This window comes from Phocoena phocoena, chromosome 14 (genome assembly GCF_963924675.1).
Source record: "Phocoena phocoena chromosome 14, mPhoPho1.1, whole genome shotgun sequence".
Lineage (NCBI taxonomy): Eukaryota > Metazoa > Chordata > Mammalia > Artiodactyla > Phocoenidae > Phocoena > Phocoena phocoena.
In genome coordinates, this window is record NC_089232.1 from 25,079,186 (window position 1) to 25,100,741 (window position 21,556).

At 39.2% G+C, this 21,556-nt stretch overlaps 1 protein-coding gene across 1 annotated transcript in view; it reads left to right on the forward strand.

Moving 5' to 3' along the window:
• Positions 1–733: 733 nt before the first annotated feature.
• The window catches only part of TACR1 (tachykinin receptor 1), a 94,986-nt gene continuing 74,163 nt past the window's right edge, over positions 734–21,556 (forward strand). The window contains exon 1 of the mRNA XM_065891039.1: positions 734–1,122. Within this exon, the coding sequence (XP_065747111.1) occupies positions 734–1,122 (389 nt within the window). The remainder of the gene's footprint in view (positions 1,123–21,556) is intronic.

Here is a 21,556-nt window from a genome sequence, read left to right on the forward strand (position 1 = left end):
CAGCTGCAGCTCTGCGCAAGGGGACTGGCGAGCACGTAGCCAGGTACTGCCCCTTCCCAGTGACGTCTTTACAGTGGGTTATAAAGACCTCACGCGCAGCCTGCCAAGGTTCTGCTAACTCCCGAGCCGAGCAGGACCCGAGCCAAGAGGCGCCTGCAAAGCTGCAGACGGTGGCGGCGGCGGCGGCGGCTGTAGTGAAAGCAAAGGAAAAAATCTCCAGCTGGACGCAGGGCCCCAGAATTCCTGCCACAGGCTCTGAACTTTAACAGGTCGTGCTGTGACTAATACCTCCCACCCCCACCTTCGCCCCGAAGTCCTCACGCAGCACAGGGCTTTGCCTTTCCCGCTGCAGATAGGAGGAATAGCAGTTTCAAGCAGCAGCAGGTGCAGTAAGGTGGAGGATCTCTGCTTCCTGGAACCGCGACCCGTGGAATTTCTTTCTCTTTTCCAGCTCAACGCAGGAGAGACGCTGTCTCCAGATTACAGAACTCAAGTGCTTTCTGAAGCTCGAAAGTGGAGGAATTCAAAGCCACCAAGGGCATACAGCACATCTAGAAGCTTTTATCTTAGCGTCAAGTCTTCTGCTTACAAGGAAAGAGTTCTGTCTAGAAAGAGCCTGCAGCCCTCCTGTCTTGGTTAAACAGGACTCTGACCCCAGGCGCTGGCTCAGGACCCTGCTGCAAAGGATTTGTGTGTGTGTACAGAGAGGAAGGTTTAATCGCTTAGCAGAAGAATGGATAACGTCCTCCCTGTGGACTCAGACCTCTTCCCAAACATCTCCACCAACACCTCGGAGCCCAACCAGTTTGTGCAGCCAGCCTGGCAAATTGTCCTTTGGGCAGCTGCCTACACAGTCATTGTGGTGACCTCCGTGGTGGGCAACGTGGTGGTGATGTGGATCATCTTGGCTCACAAGAGAATGAGGACAGTTACTAACTATTTCCTGGTGAACCTGGCCTTCGCAGAGGCCTCCATGGCTGCATTCAATACAGTGGTGAACTTCACTTATGCTGTCCACAACGAGTGGTACTATGGCCTGTTCTACTGCAAATTCCACAACTTCTTCCCCATTGCTGCTGTCTTTGCCAGTATCTACTCCATGACAGCTGTGGCCTTCGATAGGTGAGCTTGCCCTTTGTGGAAAAGGGAAAAAAATCCTTAAAGGAAGATAGCATTGCTATGCAACTTCAGGCTTGGATAGTGCCTGGTTCAAGGTGGAGATTGGCCACCTGAACCCCTGGATTTATACTGACAGTTAGCTGAATCAGTTGTTGATGGGGGATTTTATCTTATCTCACGATTTTCTTTTCTACTTCTCTTTCTTTTTCTACTCTTTTCCACCCATCACCAGTCTCCCTTCCTTTATGTATACATGCTATCTTTTTTCTCCATTTCTCTCTTTTATTTTTCCCTTTTCCACTCATCTTCCTGACATTTTCCATTCAACTCCTACTTTGCTTCTTTCCATATATTCCTTCTCTCTTTTGCCTTTAAAGCCTGGAGATACCCAGGATGTGGCCAAGGGGCCAACCCCTGGCTAGGGCTTTGTGAATCCTTGCAGGCCTGCTATTCAGCTATACAGCCTTTTGATACCTTCCAGCTTTAAGTACACATAGGACAACTTTCTCATCTTCAATTTTTCCTGAATATTCAGGAACTTTCTGCTCCCAACACAACTCTCCAATATTATTTGGATGTGAAAAGCATTTTATTAGAATCATAAAATACTCAGGATTCTAATTCAGCTCTCTCTATGCTGCTAGGGGTTCTCATTCAGAAATGAGAGGCAGCTATGCTGTTCTTAAGGATCCAAGAGTTTTTCTAAACTTCTCTGGCCATGTGAGGTCAATGTTTTTAGCCTCTCTACATCTACAGATAAACATGCTTGGCAAAGGCAATTAAAGGCAATTGAAAGCTCTTTCTTTCCTGCAACCAACAGGCTAAGGTTTCAGAAGCTGATTAAAAGTGAAAGTGTTGGCATTTTCACACATTGGAGCTACAGTTCTGGAATGAAAGTGTCCTCAGGTGGCATGATGGAAAATTGATCATTAGAGCACAGCTCTATTTGTATTGACTTTTTTGTGGGTGTCCTAGGTCTCTAATGTGTATATCTCTGGGTGTACAAGTGTTAAATGTTTACCTAGGATGTGGAGGTATGTTTAAAACTCCTACCACTGTGATTTTAAAATGGGTTCTTTTGATGGCCTTGCTGAGATAAATGAATATGAGAAGCCCAAAGAAGGAGCTAAGAGAAAAACTTCAAAAAAAAAAAATTCCCAAATTACTGAATTCTTTTGTATAGAGATTTGCAATTGATTTGAGGTCTTTTGCAGGTTCTGTAGTCAATGATCACTTTTAAAATCGGAGAAAACTATGTTTTCTTTGCAGTGACGTCCAAATGCTAATTTTTAAGTTCCCTTTATACAACTCGTAAGTGCTTAATATGTTGTGTGTAAAATAAGTTGTGGTGAATCAATTTATATTTTAAATGTAGAGGGGAAACCAATTACTCAAAGTGGTAGTGAAATGAATTCTTTTGTAAATTTATCTCTTATGCTATTCTGGTTTTTAGACATTTGGTTTGCTGAAAGTGAGGTACCTGTAATCTTTCTGCACTGACTTGCTCTTTTAACTTCACATCAGTCCTCTTAAACTTAGAAAACTCACAGCATGATGTATAACTGATTATATGTGCAGTGAAACCTGGTGCCTTTTCGGCCTTACACATGCTGTCTTGATTATCCCTAAATTAGAGGGGAAGTTGGTATTTTTACTGCATCAGGTACTTGTGTGAGCTCAAGGGAGACCTGACAGTCAGCATGAGCCCAAGCATTCAGTAGCTGATGGAACACCAGAGGACAGCTCTCTTGCTTTGGCTTACACAGAAATGACATGTTCCACAGCCCTTCTCTTTCCCTTTGAACTTAGAAGGTTAGGGGCAAGATTCAGGGTCAAACTCTTCAGTGGGTTGGGCAAGGAGCCAGATTTTGGCTGCCTTGACTCTGGCATCACAGGCTCCACTGTTTCTTTCCAGGCAAACCATAGACCCTGACCCTCCATGACACCAGCTCAGTGAGGTCAGAGGATCTCTGGTGTCAGAGCTGAGAGCAATGACAACAAGAAATGTCATCTGTGCCTGATGTGCAGATTATCAATGGCATGCTCAGGGTTAGAGTTCAAGGTAGAGTTAGGGAGGATGCCTTAAGGCTGTGTCTCCAAGTCCTCTAAGTGCTCCTTCTGTTTTTCCTTGCTCGGCCTCATGAGCTGAGTAAATTAATCTCCTCAGGTCCTTTGATGAATCTAGCTCCACCACAGGCATGGTCATCCATTCTCTCCCAAGAATGCTTTAGAAAGGAAGAGACCTCGAGCTCTTTCCATATGAATGATTGCTTCTTTCTCTACCATGACAATGCAGACTTTGAGGAAATGTTAAATTAGCTTTTTGTATGCTCCTTGAATTTTTAACAGATAATCTTTGAATCATATTAAAAATGAAAGCAACATGGTTTTCCAGATTGTAAAATTAAACCTTGTTCATGAAGGACATAGAAACAAAAATACAAATCAACCACTAATTCACAATGTAAAAGTAACACCTGTTAACAGTTGAATTTCTTTTATGACTATTACACTACATAATTGAAGTCAGATTCTAGATAATTTTGTAGCTTACATTTCTCCATTGATATTAATGGAAAACATTAATAATATTTTCCTATATTATTAAAGTGTCTTCAGTCACATAATCATAGTGGCTTCCTATTATTCCATTTTATGAATGTGCCATTATTACTTTAACCATCTCCCTACTGCTGGGAGCCTAGGTGATGTCTAGATTTTTTTGCCATTATGATTAAGGTACTAATAAACATTTCTGTATGATAATTTTATTTTGCTTTCTTGATTATTTCTTTAGGGTAGATTTCCCAGAAGTAGAATTACTGGGTAAAATGAAATGAAATTTTTAAAAAATGTCATTGGTATTTTAATAGAAATTGCATTTAATCTGTAGATTTCCTTGGATAGTATGATCATTATAACAATATTAATTTTTCCAATTTGTGATCATGGTATATCTTTCCATCTGTTTGTGTTATCTTAAAGTTACTTCATCAGAGTTTTCTAGTTTTTGGAGTACAAAACTGTCTTAGCAATTCTTAGGGATTTTATTCTTTTTGATGTGATTTTAAATAGGATTGTTTTCTCAATTTCTCTTTATGATGGTTCATTGCTATAACATAGAAACAGAACAGATTATTGTATATTAATTTGGAGGCTGCACCTTTACTGAATTAATTTATTAATTTGAATATTTATTGGTGGTGTCTTTAGGATTCTCTATGTATAATATCATGTCATCAGCAAACATTGACAACTTTACTTGTTCCTTTCCATTTTTGATTCCTTTTATTTATTTTTCTTGTTTAATTGCTGTGACTAGGACTTCTAATACTATGTTGAATAAAAGGGGCAAAAGTGGACATCCTTGCCTTGTTCCTGATCTTAGAGGAAATGCTTTCAGCATTTCACCATTAAGTATGATGTTAGTGGTGGGCTTGTCATATATGGCCTTTATATGTTGAGGTACATTCCCTCTATATCCAATTGTTGAGAGTTTTGATCATAAATGGATGTTAAATTTTGCCAAAATTTTTTCTACATCTAATGAATGAACTTATAATTTTTATTCTTCATTTGTTAACTTGGGTGTCACATTGACTGATTTGCTGATATTGAACCACCCTTTCATCCCTGTGATAGATTCCATTAGATCATAATGAATGGTACTATTAATGTATTGTCTAATTCGGTTTGCTAGCATTTTGTTCAGGATTTTTGCATGAATTTTCATCAGTGATATTGACCTGTACTTTACTTTTTTGTGGTATCTTTGTCTGATGTTGGTATCAGGGTGATGCTGGCTTCATATAATGAATTTGGAAGTGTTCCTTCCTCTTGAGTATTTTGGAATAATTTGAGAAGGTTAGATGTTAACTCTTCTTTAAATGTTTTGTAAAGTTCACCTGTGAAGCTGCCTGATTCTTCACTTTTGTTAGTTGGGAGGTTTTTTTTTTGTTGTTTGTTTGTTTTGTTTTGCAGTACACGGGCCTCTCACTGTTGTGGCCTCTCCCGTTGCGGAGCAACAGGCTCCAGATGCGCAGGCTCAGCGGCCATGGCTCACGGGCCCAGCCGCTCTGCGGCATGTGGGATCTTCCTGGACCAGGGCATGAACCCACGTCCCCTGCATTGGCAGATGGACTGTCAACCACTGCGCCACCAGGGAAACCCTAGTTGGGAGTTTTTAAATTACTGACTCAGCTTCTTTACTGTTAATTTGTCTATTCATACTTTTTTATTTCTTCCTGATTCAGTCTTGGGAGATCGTGCATTTCTAAGAATTTTCCATTTCTTCTAAGTTGTCCATTTTATTGGTGTATATTTTTCATAGTAATCTCTTATTATCCTTTGTATTTCTGAAGTATTGATCTGTAACTTCTCCTTTTTCATTTCTGATTTTGTTTATTTAGGTCCTCTCTCTTTTTCTCTTGATGAGTCTGGCTAAAGATTTATCAATTTTGTTTATCTTTTCAAAGAACCAGCTCTTAGTTTCATTGATCTTTCCTATTGTTTTTTCAGTCTCTATTTCATTTATTTCTGTTCTGATATTTTTTATTTTTTTCCTTCCACTACTTTGGATTTTGTTTCTTTTTCTAGTTCCTTTAGGTTTAAGGTTAAATTATTTGTTCGAGATTTTTCTTGTTTCCTGATGTACACTTGTATAAACTTCCCTCTTGTAAATGTTTTTGCTGCACACCATAGATTTTGGATCCACTTTCAATTTCTCTCCAGGTATTTTTTATTTCCTCTTTGATTTCTTCAGTGACCCATTGGTTGTTTTCTAGCATATTGTTTAGACTCCATGTGTTTGTGTTTTTGCAGTTTTTTTTCTTGTAGTTGATTTCTAGTCTCATACCATTGTGGTCAGAGTAGATGCTTGGGAACTTCCCTGGTGGTCCAGTGATTAAGAATTCACCTTCCAATGCAGGGATACAGGTATAATCCCTGGTTGGAGAACTTATATCCCACATGCTGCAGTGCAACTAAGCCCCCATGCCACAAGTACTGAGCCCGCATACTCTGGAGCCCGTGAGCCACAGCTAGAGAGAAACCCACATGCTGTAAATAGAGAAGCCCGTGTGCTGCAACAAAGAGACCACACACCACAACTAAAGATCCCATATGTCACAACAAAGATCCTGCATGCTGCAACTAAGACCTGATGCAGCCAAATAAATAAATAAATAAATAAAATATTAAAAAAGAATAGATGCTTGATATGTTTTCAATTTTTCTAAATTTATTGATTGTTTTGTGGATCAGTATGTGATCTATTTTTAGAGAATGTTCCATGTGCCCTTGAAAAGAATGTGTGTTCTGCTACTTTTGGATGGAATGTTCTACATATGTCTATTAAGTTCATCTGATCTAATGTATTGCTTCTCTAATGCATTGTTGCCAGTGTTTTCCTATTGATTTGTGTCTCAAAGATCATCCATTAATGTAAGTGGGGTGTTAAGGTCACCTTCTATTATTGTATAAGTATCAGTCCTTTACTCAGTGCTTTGCTCTTCTCCACTTCACTTAGTCCTTCACCTGGAGTTTTATCTTGTTCCCTCATTTGGAATATATTTCTTTGTTGTCTCATTTTGCCCAAGACTCTGTGTTTATTTGTATATTTTAGTTAGGTCAGTTATTTTTTCCAGTGTTGGAGAAAAGAACTTATGTAGCAGATTCCATTGGGTACCAGTAGCACATTCCCCTTTGGACACTAGAGATATATTATCTTGGTGTGCCCTCTGTGTGGGCTGAGTGGGCCCATCTGTTGTGGTGGGACCAACTACTGTGAGTGTGCTGGTTGGCAGGGCTATTTCCCAGCCCAGCTGGCTGCCAGTCCTGCCTTGTGTGTATGCTGCCAGTCACTGGTGGGCACATCCTGGTCCTGGGATGGCTGACTGCATGTGTTAGGGGGTCCCAGCCCTGATACTGGCCCACTAGTGGGCAGGGCTAGGGCCTTGGGTGTCCTGGAGCTACTGCAGTACTACTGGTGAGTAGTGCTAAATTCCAGCATGGCTGTGTGTGCCAGGAGGTCATGGGGCTGTTCCTAGTACATGGGTGGGTGGTATAGGGTCCAGCATGGCTGATTATGTGACCCAGGAAGTCACTGGGCTGATCCTATCCTACTGGTGGGCATTGCTGGTTCCTGGCATAGTTGACTGCATAGCCCAGGGATTCCCAGAGCTGGTTCTGGACTACTGGTGCATGGGACCTGGCTCCAGTGTTAATAGGCTAGAGGGAAGATGTCAAACTTGTCCTTGCCAGAACCAGTGTCCTTGTGGTAGAGTGAGCTCTCAAAAATAGCTGCCTTTAGAGACTTGCCAGCAAGATGGCAGAGTAGAAGGATGAGAGCTTATCCCTTCTTACAAAAGCATCAAAATCAAAACTAACTGCTGAAAAAACATCTAAAAAAATAAAATGCTGGAACCTACCAAAAAAGGTACCTTAAGTCCAAAGACAAAAAAGAAGCCACAATGAGATAATAGGAGGGGTGCAATTGCAATAAAAGCAAATCCCATACCTGCCAGGTGGGTGGCCAACAAACCAGAAAACAATTATACCACAGAAGTTCTCCCACAGAAGTGAAAGTCCTGAGCCCCACATCAGGCTTCCCAGCCTGGGGGGTCTGGCAATGGGAGGAGGAGTCCCAGAGAATCTGGCTTTGAGAGCCAGTGGGGTTTGATTGCAGGACTTCCACAGGACTGGAAGAAACAGAAGCTCTATTCTTGGAAGGGTCACCCAAGGTCTATTGTGCAGGAAGGCCCAGGGAAAAAAGCAGTGACATCGTAAGAGACTGGGCCAGAGCTACTTGTTAGTATTAGAAGGTCTCCTGCAGAGGCAGGGGGTGGCTGTGGCTCACTACAGGAAGAAAAACACTGGCAGCAGAAGCTCTGGTGAGTATTTATTGGTATTAGCCCTTCTGGAGGCCACCATTTTCCCCCAAGACCCAGCCCCACCCAACAGACTTTAGGCTCTGTTGCTGGGATACAACAGGCCAAACAACAAACAGGGCAGGAAAACAGCCCAATCCATCAGCAGACAGTCTGCTTAAAGTCTTCCTGAGCACATCCCTGACACCAGAGGGACAAGACCCAGCTCCACCCACCAGCAGACAGGAAAAGACCTAAAATAACAAATCCAAAACAATTCAGGAAATGGTAATAGAAATATACATATCGATAATTACCTTAAATGTAAATGGATTAGATGTTCCCACCGAAAGACATAGACTGGCTGATTGGATACAAAAACAAGACCCATATATATGCTGTCCACAAGAGACCCACTTCAGACCTAGGGACACATAAACACTGAAAGTGACATCATGGAAAAAGTTATTCCATTCAAATGGAAAACAAAGAAAGCTGGAGTAACAATTTTCATATCAGACAAAATAGACTTTAAAATAAAGACTATTAGAAGAAACAAAGAAGGACACTACAAAATGATCAAGGGATCAATCCAAGAAGAAGATATAACAATTGTAAGTATTTACGCACCCACCATAGGTGAACTTCAATACCTAAGGAAAATACTAACAGCTATAAAAGGGGAAATCAACAGTAACACAATCATAGTAGGGGCTTCTAACACCCCACTTTCACCAATGTACAGATCATCAAAAATGAAAATAAATAGGGAAACAGAAGCTTTAAATGATACTTTAAACAAGATGGACTAATTGACATTTATAGGACATTCCATCAAAAAACAACAGAATACACTTTCTTCTCAAGGGCTCATGGAATATTCTCCATGATAGATCATACATTGGGTCATAAATCAAGCTTTGGTTAATTTAAGAAAATTGAAATCGTATCAAGTATCTTTTCCAACCACAGTGCTATGAGACTAGAAATCAATTACAGGAAAAATATCTATAAAAATACAAACACATGGATGGTAAACAATACACTACTTAATAACCAAGATATCATTGAAGAAATCAAAGAGTAAATCAAAAAATACCTAGAAACAAATGACAATGAAAACACCAAAACCTACTGAATGCAGCAAAAGCTGTTCTAAGATGGAAGTTTATAGCAATACAATCCTACCTTAATAAATAAGAAACATCTCAATTAAACAACATAAACTTACAACTAAAGCAATTAGAGAAAAAAGAACAAAACAAACCAAAGTTAGCAGAAAGAAAGAAATCATAAAGATCAGATCAGACATAAATGAAAAAGAAATGAAGGAAACAATAGCAAAGATCAATAAAACTGAAAGCTGGTTCATTGAGAAGATAAACAAAATTGATAAACCATTAGCCAGACTCATCAAGAAAAAAAGGGAGAAGACTCAAATCAATAGAATTAGAAATGAAAAAGGAGAAGTAACAACTGACAGTGCAGAAATACAAAGGATCATGAGGGATTACTACAAGCACCTATATGCCAATAAAATGGAAAACATGGAAGAAATGGACAAGTTCTTAGAAAAGCACAACCTTCCAAGACTGAACCAGGAAGAAACAGAAAATATAACCAGACAAATCACAAGCACTGAAATTGAGACTGTGATTAAAAATCTTCCAACAAACAAAAGCCCAGGACCAGAAGGCTTCACGGGAGAATTCTCTCAAGTATTTAGAGAAGAGCTAACACCTATCCTTCTAAAAATCTTCTAAAATATAGCAGCAGGAGGAACACTCCCAAACTCATTCTCTGAGGTCACCATCACCATGATAACAAAAACAGACAAAGATGTCACAAAGAAAGAAAACTACAGGTCAATATCACTGATGAACATAGATGAAAAATCCTGAACAAAATGCTAGCAAACAGAATCCAACAGAACATTAAAATGATCATACAGCATGATCAAGTGAGATTTATCCCAGGAATGCAAGGATTCTTGAATACACGCAGATGAATCAATGTGATAAACAATATTAGCAGATTGAAGGAGAAAACCATATGATCATCTCAATAGATAAAGAAAAATCTTTTGACAAAGTTCAATACGCTTTTATGATAAAAAATCCTCCAGAAAGTAGGCATAGAGGGAACTTACCTCAACACAATAAAGACCATATATGACAAACACACAGCTAACATCATTCTCAATGGTGGAAAACTGAAACCATTTCCTCTAAGATGAGGAAAAAGACAAGGTTGTCCACTCTCACCACTATTATTCAACATAGTATTGGAAGTTTTAGCCACAGCAGTCAGAGAAGAAAAAGAAATAAAAGGAATCCAAATAGGAAAAAACGAAGTAAAGCTATCATTCTTTGCAGATGACATGATACTATATATAGACAATCCTAAAGATGCTACCAGAAAACTACTAGAGCTAATCAATGAATTTGGTAAAATAGCAGGATACAAATTAATGCACAGAAATCTCCTGCATTCCTACACACTAATAAGTGAAAAATCTGAAAGAGAAATTAAGGAAACAGTCTCATTTATCTTTGCAACAAAAGGAATAAAATACCTAGGAATAAACCTACCTAAGGAGACAAAAGACCTGTATGCAGTAAACTATAAGACACTGATGAAAGAAATTAAAGATGATACAAATAGATGGAGAAATATACCATGTTATTGGATTGGAAGAGTCAATGTTGTGAAAATGACTATACTACCCACAGCAATTTACAGATTCAGTGCAATCCCTATCAAACTACCAATGGCATTTTTCACAGAACTAGAACAAAAAATTTCACAATTTGTATGCAAATGCAAAAGACCCCAAATAGCAAAAGACAACTTGAGGAAAAAGCGGAGCTGGGGCAAACAGGCTCCCAGGCTTCAGATTATACTACAAAGCTACAGTAATCAGGAGAGTATGGTACTGGCACAAAACCAGAAATATAGATCAATGGAACAGGATAGAAAGCACAGAGATAAACCCATGTATATACGTTCACCTTATTTTTAATAAAGAAAGCAAGAGTATACAATGGGGAAAAGACTGTCTCTTCAGTAAGTGGTGCTGGGAAAACTGGACAGCTACCTGTAAAAGAATGAAATTAGAACACTCCTTAACACTATACACAAAAATAAACTCAAAATGGATTACAGACCTAAATGTAAGGCCAGACACTATAAAACTCTTAGAGGAAAACATAGGCAGAACACTCTATGACATGAATCACAGCAAGATGCTTTTGGACCCACTTCCTAGAGAAACGGAAATAAATCAAAAATAAACAAATGGGACCTTATGAAACTTAAAAGCTTTTACACAGCAAAGGAAACCATAAACAAGGCAAAAAGACAACCCTCATAATTGGAGAAAATATTTGCAAATGAAGCAACAGACAAAAGATTAATCTCCAAATTTACAAGCAGCTCATACAGCTCAATATCAAAAAAAAAAAAAAAAAAAACTACGCTGTTCAAAAATGTGCAGAAGACCTAAATAGACATTTCTCCAAAGAAGATATACAGATTGCCAACAAACATGAAAGGATGCTCAGCATCACTAATCATTAGAGAAATGCAAATCAAACTTCAATGAGGTATCACCTCACACCAGTCAGAATGGCCATCAGCAAAAAATCTACAAACAATAAATGCTGGAGAGGGTGTGGAGTAAATGGAACCCTCTTACACTGTTGGTGGGAATGGAAATTGATACAGCCAGTATGGAGAACAGTATGGACGTTCCCTAAGAAACTAAAATTATAACTACCGTATGACCCAGCAATCTCACTACTGGGCATATACCCTGAGAAAACCATAATTCCAAGTGAGTCATGTAACACAATGTCCATTGCAGCTCTATTTACATTAGCTTGGACATTAGCTTGGAAGCAACCTAAGTGTCCATCAAAAGATGAATGGAATAAGAAGATATGGCACATATGTACAATACAATATTACTCAGCAATAAAATAAAATGAAACTGAGTTATTTGTAGTGAGGTGGAAGGACCTAGAGACTGTCATACAGAGTGAAGTAAGTCATAAAGAGTAAAATAAATACCGTATGGTAACACATATATATGGAATCTAAAAAAAGAGAAGAAAATGGTTCTGAAGAACCTAGGGGCAGGACAGGAATAAAGGCACAGATGTAGAGAATGGATTTGAGGACATGGGGAAGAGGAAGGGTAACCTGGGATGAAGTGAGAGAGTGGCATTGACTTCTTTATACTACCAAATGTAAAATAGATAGTTAGTTGGATGCAGCTGCAAAGCACAGGGAGTTCAGCTTGGTGGTTTGTGACCACCTAGAGGGGTGGGATAAGGAGGGTGTGAGGAAGACACAAGGTGGAGGAGATATGGGGATATATGTATATATATATATATAGCTGATTCACTTTGTTATAAAGCAGAATGTAACCACCTTTGTAAAGCAATTATACTCCAATAACGTTGTTAAAAAAATTAAAAGATGAAAAGCTGGTTTTTGCAAAGATAAATAGAATTGATAAACCTTTATCCAAACTCATCAAGAAATAAAGGGAGAGAGCTCAAATCAATAAAATTAGAAATGAATAAGGAGAAGTTGCAACGGACACCACAGAAATACAAAGGATCATAAGAGACTATTACAAGCAACTATGTGCCAATAAAATGCACAGCCTGGAAGAAATGGCCAAATTCTTAGAAAGGTACAATCTCCCAAGTCTGAACCCAGAAGCAATAGAAAATATGAACAGACAAATCACAAGTACTGAAATTGAAACTGTGATTTAAAAACTCCCAATAAACAAAATTCCAGGACCCAATGGCTTCACAGCAGAATTCTATCAAACGTTTAGAGACAAGTTAACACCACTCTCAAGCTCCTCCGAAAACTTGCAGAGGAAGGAATAATTGCAAACTCATTCTATGAGGCCACCATCACACTGATACCAAAACCAGACAGAGATCCCACAGAAAAAGAAAATTATAGGCCAATATCACTGATTAACATAGATGTAAAAAATCCTCAAGAAAACACTAGCAATCTAAATCCAACAATACATTATGATGTACTCCATGATCAAGTGAGATTTATCCCAGGGATGCAAGGATTTTTCAATATCCACAAATCAATCAGTGTGATACACCACATAACAAATTGAGGAATAAAACCCATATGATCATCTAAATAAATACAGAAAACCTTTTGACAAATTCAACACCCATTATGATAAAAAAAAAAAAGCTCCAGAAAGTAGGCATAGAGGGAACTTACCTCAACATAATAAAGGCCATATATGACAAACCTACCACTAACATCATGCTCACTGGTGAAAAGGTGAAAGCATTTCCTCTAAGATCAGGAACAAGACAAGGATGTCCAATCTCACCACTTTTATTCAACATAGTTTTGGAAGTCCTTGCCATGGCATTAAAGCAGAAAAAGAATAAGATAAATGCAAACTGGAAAGGAAGAAGTAAAACACTCACAGTTTGCAGATGACACAATACTATACGTAGATAATCCTAAAGATGCCACCAGTAAAATACTAGAGCTCATCAATGAATTTGGTAACGTTTCAGGATACAAAATTAATACACAGAAATCTCTTGCACTTCTCTACAGTAACAACAACAAAAGATCAGAAAGAGAAATTAAAGAAACAATCCCATTTACCATCGCATCAAAAAGAATAAAATACCTAGGAATATAACTACCTAAGGATACAAAGGACCTTTACTCCAAAAACTGTAAGATGCTGATGAAAGTAATTGAAGGTGGCACAAACAAATGGAAAGGTATACCATGTTCTAGATTGAAAGAATCAATAATGTCAAAAAGACTACTACCCAAGGCAATCTACAGAGTCAATGCCATCCCTATCAAATTACCAATGGCATTTTTCACAGAACTAGAACAAAGTATGTTAAAATTTGTATGGAGGCACAAAAGACACCGAATAGCCAAAGCAATCTTGAGGAAAAAAACGGAGCTAGAGGAATCAGGCTCCTTGACTTTAGACTATACTATGAAACTATAGTCATCAAAACAGTATGGTACTGGCACAAAACCAGAAATATAGATCAATGGGATAGGATAGAAAGCCCAGAAGTAAACCCATGCACCTATGGTCAATTAATCTCTGACAATGGAAGCAAGACTGTACAATGGAAGAAAGACAGTCTCTTCAATAAATGATGCTGGGAAAACTGGACATCCACATGTAAAAAAAATGAACTTAGAACATTTTTAACACCATATACAAAAACAAACTCAAAATGGATTAAAGCCTAAATGTAAGACTGGTTACTATAAAACTCTTAGAGGAAAATTAGGCAGAACATACTTTGACATAAATCACAGCAATATCTTTTTTGATATGTTTCCTAGACAGATCAAAAATAAACAAATGGGACCTAATTAAACTCAGAACCTTTTGCACAGCAAAGAAAACCATGGACAAAACAAAAAGACAACCCACAGAATGGGAGAAAATATTTGCAAACAATGCAATGACAAGGGATCAGTCTCCAAAATTTACAAACAGCTCATGTAACTCAATATGAAAAAAACAAAAAACCCAATCAAAAAATGGGCTGAAGACCTAAACAGACACTTCTCCAAAGAAGACATACAGATGTCCAAGAGGCACATGAAAAGATGTTCAATATCACTAAGTATTAGAGAAATAAAAATCAAAACTACAATGAGATATCACCTCACACTTGTCAGTATGGCCATCATCAAAAAATCTACAAACAGTAAATACTGGAGACGGTGTGGAGAAAAGGGAACCCTCCTACACTGTTGGTGGGAATGTAAATTGGTACAGCCACTGTGGAGAACAGTATGGAGGTTCCTTAAGGAACTAAAAATAGAGCTACCATATGATCCAGTAATCCCACTCTTCGGCATATATCCAGAGAAAAACATGGTTCAGAAAGATACATGCACCCCAATGTTCATTGTAGCACTGTTTACAATAGCCAGGACATGGAAGCAACCTAAATGTCCATCAACAAATGAATACATAAAGAAAATGTAGTATATATGAAATGGAATATTATTCAGTCATTACAAAGAATGAAATAATGTGATTTGCAAAAACATGGATGGACCTGGAGATTATCATAGTAAGTGAAGTCAGACAGGGAAAGACAAATGCCATATGATATCGCTTATATGCAGAATTTTTAAAAAATGATACAAATGAACTTATTTACAAAACAGAAACAGAGAAGGAACTTATGGTTACCAGAGGTGAAGGGTGGGTGGGAGGGATAGATTGGGAGTTTGGAGTACACACTACTCTTGTATTTAAAATGGATAACCAACAAGTACCTACTGTATAGCACAGGGAACTCTGCTTAATGCTCTGTAATAATGTAAATGGGAAAAGAATTTTAAAAAAGAATAGACACATGCATATGTATAACTGAATCACTTTGCTATACACCTGAAACTAACAAAACATTGTTAATCAACTATGCTCCAATAGAGTAAAATAAAAATTAAAAAAAAAAACCACAGAGATTGATATCTGGATGTGAATGATCCAGAGCCTATTAAATGTTAACCTACCCATACCAGCTACCCCAGCTCCTTTGAAAGCTTCCATTATAGAAAGTGGGATTGCTTAAAAGCCTTCATTACAAACAGATTGGTAGGTTAAAATACCAGCATCCCTACTGACATCAGGTGGTGTGTGGTTTTAACTTGTTTGCCGTTCCTTTTGTTTGTTTTTAATATGGAATAAACATCTTTGCCCATTTTTTAAAAAATGGCTGCCTTGATTGTCTATGTCTCCAGTGGGAGTCCCAGTTCCCTCTTGCCTCTCTGAGGGGCTCTCTAAGATCAACAAGTGGGTCTGACCTGGTCTTCTTTCAAATTACTGCTTCTGCAGTGGGTCTCAGAGAGTGTGAAATTTTGCATGTACCCTTCAAGCCCAGAGTCTTTTTCCCAAAGGCCTCCAGCTCTCCCATATGCAAACTTGGTTAGCCTTCAAACCCCGATGTTTGGGGACTCACCTTCCAAGTAAAGGACCTCTGGGATTGGGAGCCCTCGGTGGGGCTTGGACCCCTCACTCCTTGGGAAGAACTTCTTCAATTGTGATTATCCTCCTATTTGTTGGTCACCTCGCCAGGATTGTGGGTCTTGACTATACTATGTCTTTGCCCCCATCCCACCTGTCTCCTTGTGGTTCCTTCTTTATATATTTAGATGTGGAAAATCTTTTTGGTTCAGCTTCATGTCATTCTCACTAATTTTGGTGTGTCCATGGGAGGAGTCAAGCTCAGGGTCTTCCTACTCTGTCATCTTGGCTGTTCCTCAAAACACTCAGGATATTATATTTGGTTTAGACCTTTACTGCATTTTACCCATAGTCCATTTCAGTCTTTAGTCACGTATACTTTTATGGTAACCCTGGCTGGAGACTCTATATCTGAATCATATTTGAACCACATGGGTCCACCTGAATAGGACAACTTGGACAACAGTCAGCCACATCCCCTCCTTCAATTCACTCTAAATTGTCACAGGCTCTTGGTTTCATCTGTCTTTGTACCCATTTCTTATGGTCTTGTTTACTGAAATCTTGTTGTTATTTGGTACTTTTTGAAATGAGTCCACCAACAGTGCTATGAATCTACTTGGGCTTGGAGGCAAAAAATTCATGCTATTTAGAGTTGTACATAACAGCAGTGAGAATGTGAGAGGCTCTGCCATTACCACAATGATTTAGTAGATGACTCTGTGTCATCTCTATTGGCTGCTCAAAGACCTCTTTGGTTATAAGTTGTGAGATTTGTCTTAGTTGAGTAGATAAAGTTGCTGGTCAAATGATCTGGCTAAATAAGTTCCCTGAATTTTGATGATTAAGGAAATGTCCTGGAAGAAAACCCCAACTGATGAAATGTTAGTGACCTCAGGTAGAAAGACTATGTGCTCCTTATAATGGAAGGAAGGGGAGTAGGAGAAAGGATGACGTGACCTCTTGTTCAGAGGAAGAGCCAAGGGGTGTTGCCATGTAGAAAGACTGAGTTTTGTTTTGTACAGTTCCCAACATGCTGGTCAATGCAGAATTTATTTGACAAATACTTATTGAGAATTTTAGGGCTTAACGTCAAGATCTAGGAAATTCTGAAGACCTGGGTCCAGTGAGATCACTCCTGCAGGATGATCCTGGATGTCTGTACAACAGAAAACATTGAGCAATAATTATTCTCACATATGTTCAGACTGGGAGAAACAAAGGTATAATATGCATGTACTTCTCCTGCTGCATGTATTTTTATTCAACAACCATTTACAGAGCCCCTGCCATGTGCCAAGAAATTTGTATATTCATTTATTAAATTAAGCTTTCATTGAGTATTTACTATATCCTAGGCACTGAGGAAGCCAAGGATACCAGCATGAATAAGTCACAGCAACTACCATCCTCAAAGAATCTGTGGAGGATAAAGAGAGAAGAGATAGCCATGCTCTCAGCTGTCACCCCTCCTGGTCATTTGAACCCAGGGAGATGCAGTCCCTCAAAGGAAACTTGTACCATCACAGGAAGAAGTGAGTGTGGATAAGGGAGAGCAAGGACTGGAATTGGAAGGGAAAGTGTAGAAGAAGGATGTGGTAAGACAGATCTCCTAGTAGAGGAAAGACATTCTGTTTGCCAAATGACTTAGGGCTGGTATAGGTGAAAGTTATGAGAATACTGCAGCTTGTCAGAAGATTGGAATTCTTTCTCACAATAGGATTGTTTCACTCTGTGTTTTTAAAAATGTGCAGGCTTATATTTTGCCAGACTTAAAGCACTATATGGAGAATTCATTTTATAAAGCAAAATTATGCAGGAGGAAGACAGTACCTCAAGTTTTCATCAGAGAGGCCACATACAATTCAAATCAGAGCTCATGGCCCACCATGGGACTGAAACAACCTGAAGTGGAGAACATAATCTACATCCCACACAGCCTCCAGACAGTCTCTCTGGTAGCCTGATGATTAATGCATAAACTAGAAAGACATTTCATTGACTGCCTTCTAGTCCCATGAGCACAATGTAGTCAATAAATATTTATTGAATGTAATTTCCTGGTGCTTGCAGCACTTACTCTGTGATAACTTACAAGCGAATAAGCAAGAATTGTTCAGGGTGGTTACAAATAAATATATAAATGTATGTTAATGGAATCCAAAATACAAATGGACAGTAAGAAAGGAAATATGTATCCTTCTGCAGACAAGTCATCCAAGTGGTACTAGATTTAGGGTAAATAAGAAAGAAGTGCATTACACAAGCCCCAGAAGTGAGAATTGCAAGAGAGAGAAAGAAGAAAGAAAAAAAGGGAGGAAGGAGATTTATAAATAGCTCTATTTCATACAAATGAAAATATATACGTTTTTAAAGTCAATCTTTTTTAGTCTCTCTGGCTTTATGTGTACAATACTTTTATCTGTCACTGAAATAGCTCCTACACTCAGGAAATGGCAGAGTTAACTGAAATGGGCTTCCAAATTACAATTTTTGCAATAATAATAAAATATGGCTTTCCCCACCCATTTGGAGCTACAGCACTGATATGCTTATGCGATTCCCCCTTAAGCCCCAGTCACATTAGATTCTGAGCCAGGTATCACCAATTTGGCCATGAGGATGACTGTTAGGTTAAATTTATTAAAGTCTGAACATTTATTCTGAGTTAAAAGTAAATTAAAAATTTGCATTTGAAATAATATCCAAAAAGGACAGTGTAATCACCACATTCTCCCTTGTGCATCCTCTGTAAGCTCCTGTGAAGTCTGAGAATGCACAGACACAGTGAAAGCAGGAGCCTGGGAGGTGCTGAAACTGAGACAGGCATCTTCACGGCTGCATGTCCAGCTTTGTAGGGGAAAGCTCTTGTCTCTGGGAAATGCTTCAGTAAGCAATTCTACAATTTTAATACAGACACTCAAAAGAGACTCTAGTCATGACCAACCAGGTCCAGCCCTTCAGCAAATTGGAAAGAAGACAATAGTGATTGCACAAATCCACATCCACTGGCTCTGATTCTAGGATTGCCACAACCACCCCATGACTAAAGAGGAAACAAAGGTTTCATTGCTGTCAGGCAGCAGGAAAGAGGCAGAACCAAGAGGGAACCAAGACTTCTCAGGATTCTTTTCAGGATACTACCCCAAGTATAGAAGGTCATCAGGTCTGCAGTATACTGGACCTCCGTTGGAAGTAGCCAGACAATGCTCGATTCACTGCAGGTTGAGAGTTGTCTTTGCCCTTTATTTCTTTCTTTTTTTGCGGTACGCGGGCCTCTCACTGCTGTGGCCTCTCCCGTTGCGGAGCACAGGCTCCGGACGCTCAGGCTCAGCGGCCATGGCTCACGGGCCCAGCCGCTCCGCGGCATGTGGGATCTTCCCGGACCGGGGCATGAACCCGTGTCCCCTGCATCGGCAGGCGGACTCTCAACCACTGCGCCACCAGGGAAGCCCTGCCCTTTCTTTTTTATATATAAATTTATTTATTTATTTTTGGCTGCGTTGGGTCTTCCTTGTTGCGTGCGGGCATACTCTAGTTGCGGCAGGCGGAGGCTACTCTTCGTTGGGGTGCGTGGGCTTATTACAGTGGCTCCTCTTGTTGCGGAGCACGGGCTCTAGGCACGCGGGCTTCAGTGGTTGTGGCGTGTGGGCTCAGTATTTGTGGTTCATGGGCTCTAGAGCACAGGCTCAGTAGTTGTGATGCACAGGTTTAGTTGCCCCGTGGCATGTGGCATCTTCCCGAACCAAGGCTCAAACCCATGTCCCCTGCATTGGCAGGCAGATTCTTAACCACTGTGCCACCAGGGAAATCTCTGTCTTTGCCCTTTCAATGCTCTGTAGATGATAGTTGAGTAACAGACTTTATAGCCACCAAATCAACCAGGGAAATTTGCCCAGAGATTTATAGATTACTACTCACCTCCACCACAATATCTTTTGCAAATCTATTCCTAATTCCGCTCTCTCCTGACTTCAAGACTACCTACACTTAGTGTCTTTTTGTTAAAGCATAATTATATTTCCCAAATAGGTGATAACATTTTCAGAGTCATGCTGACACTTTTGTGTGTTTGACAAAGGAGGGGCACAGTGACTTGCTGATATGTCATGACTAAAATATTCAAATAAGAGTAGAGACATGGGTATGAAATGTACAGTGTGGGAAGTCAATAATTATGTAATATCTTTTTATGGTGACAGGTCATAACCAGACTTCTTATGGTGATCATTTTGAACTGCATAGAAATATCCAATCACTATGCTGTATACCAGGAACTAACATAGTGTTATACTTCAAAAACAAACAAACTTATAGAAAAAGAAGATCATATTTGTGGTTTTCAGAGGTGGGGGTTGGGGGAGTGAGAATTGGGTAAAAGTAGCCAAAAGGTACAAACTTTTCATTATAAGATAAAAAAGTACTAAGGCTGTAATGTATAACATGATAAATATAATTGACACTGCTGTATGTTATATATGAAAGTTGTTAAGAGAATAAATCCTAAGAGCTCTCATCAGAAGGAAAAAAATTACTATCAACCCTTAGAATGTATATATATATATATATATATATATATATAAACCACTTTGGTGTACAGTAGAAACTAACACTATATTATAAATCAACAATACTTGAATAAAATAAATTTTTAAAAAGACTACCTAACCACTTTCCAAAAGAGGGAGAAGGAAAAGATCCTGGGGATTTCCTTCCGGGCAGCTATCATCAGTTCTGATTACATGTGTAAAAGCTGACCTGAGGCATCCTAATATACTTTCATATACTGAACACTGTCAGTGCCATCACTCTTACAGACCAGAGAAGGAAAGCCTAAGTCCCTAGCAAGAAAATCTAGGAAAAGGTATTCTAAAAGGTATTCTATAAAAGGACAATCAGGAAAGCCTTCATGAAAACTGAGCCATCAAGCTTCTCAGACAGGGAAGATCTAACAAATCATAACATGGAGAAAGGAGGAAGTCTCTGAATGCTTCTTGCCCTTCAAGCCAGATGCTCAGCAGGCTCACCCCAAATCCAGCAAAGCACACCCCTTTAAGCCTCTTCAATAATCCACCTGCCATTCCGAATCTGCAGCCTCCCTAAGGCTCTGAGGTATTTATCAGATTACCGCTTGAGGTCACATATCCTACTGTCATGTTTTGTGGCTGTTTATTTATATGCGTTTTCTCCTTGGAGAAATTAGAAGCTCGGAGTTCACAAGGAAACACAGTGCTCTGCGTGTGGCAGGTGCACAGTGTGAATTTGTAGTGCACATACTGAATGAAATTACTTTCCTTGTAAGCCTGGCCCCAGTTCCAGCCTAGAGATCCTAGAGTCCAAAGACTGTAAAAAAGAATTATGTGGAATTATTTGGAGCCAGCTGACAGCTGTTCTATTTGTCTGCTCATTTCTGAAGTCTCCATTGACTATTCAGTCCCATGGAAGCCAGAAACACCTGCCTGTCAGAGAATCAAATGCATGATTCGGAGATTTTGTCAGATACTTAAACCCCAAAGGCGGTATAAGACATAATTCCGACTGT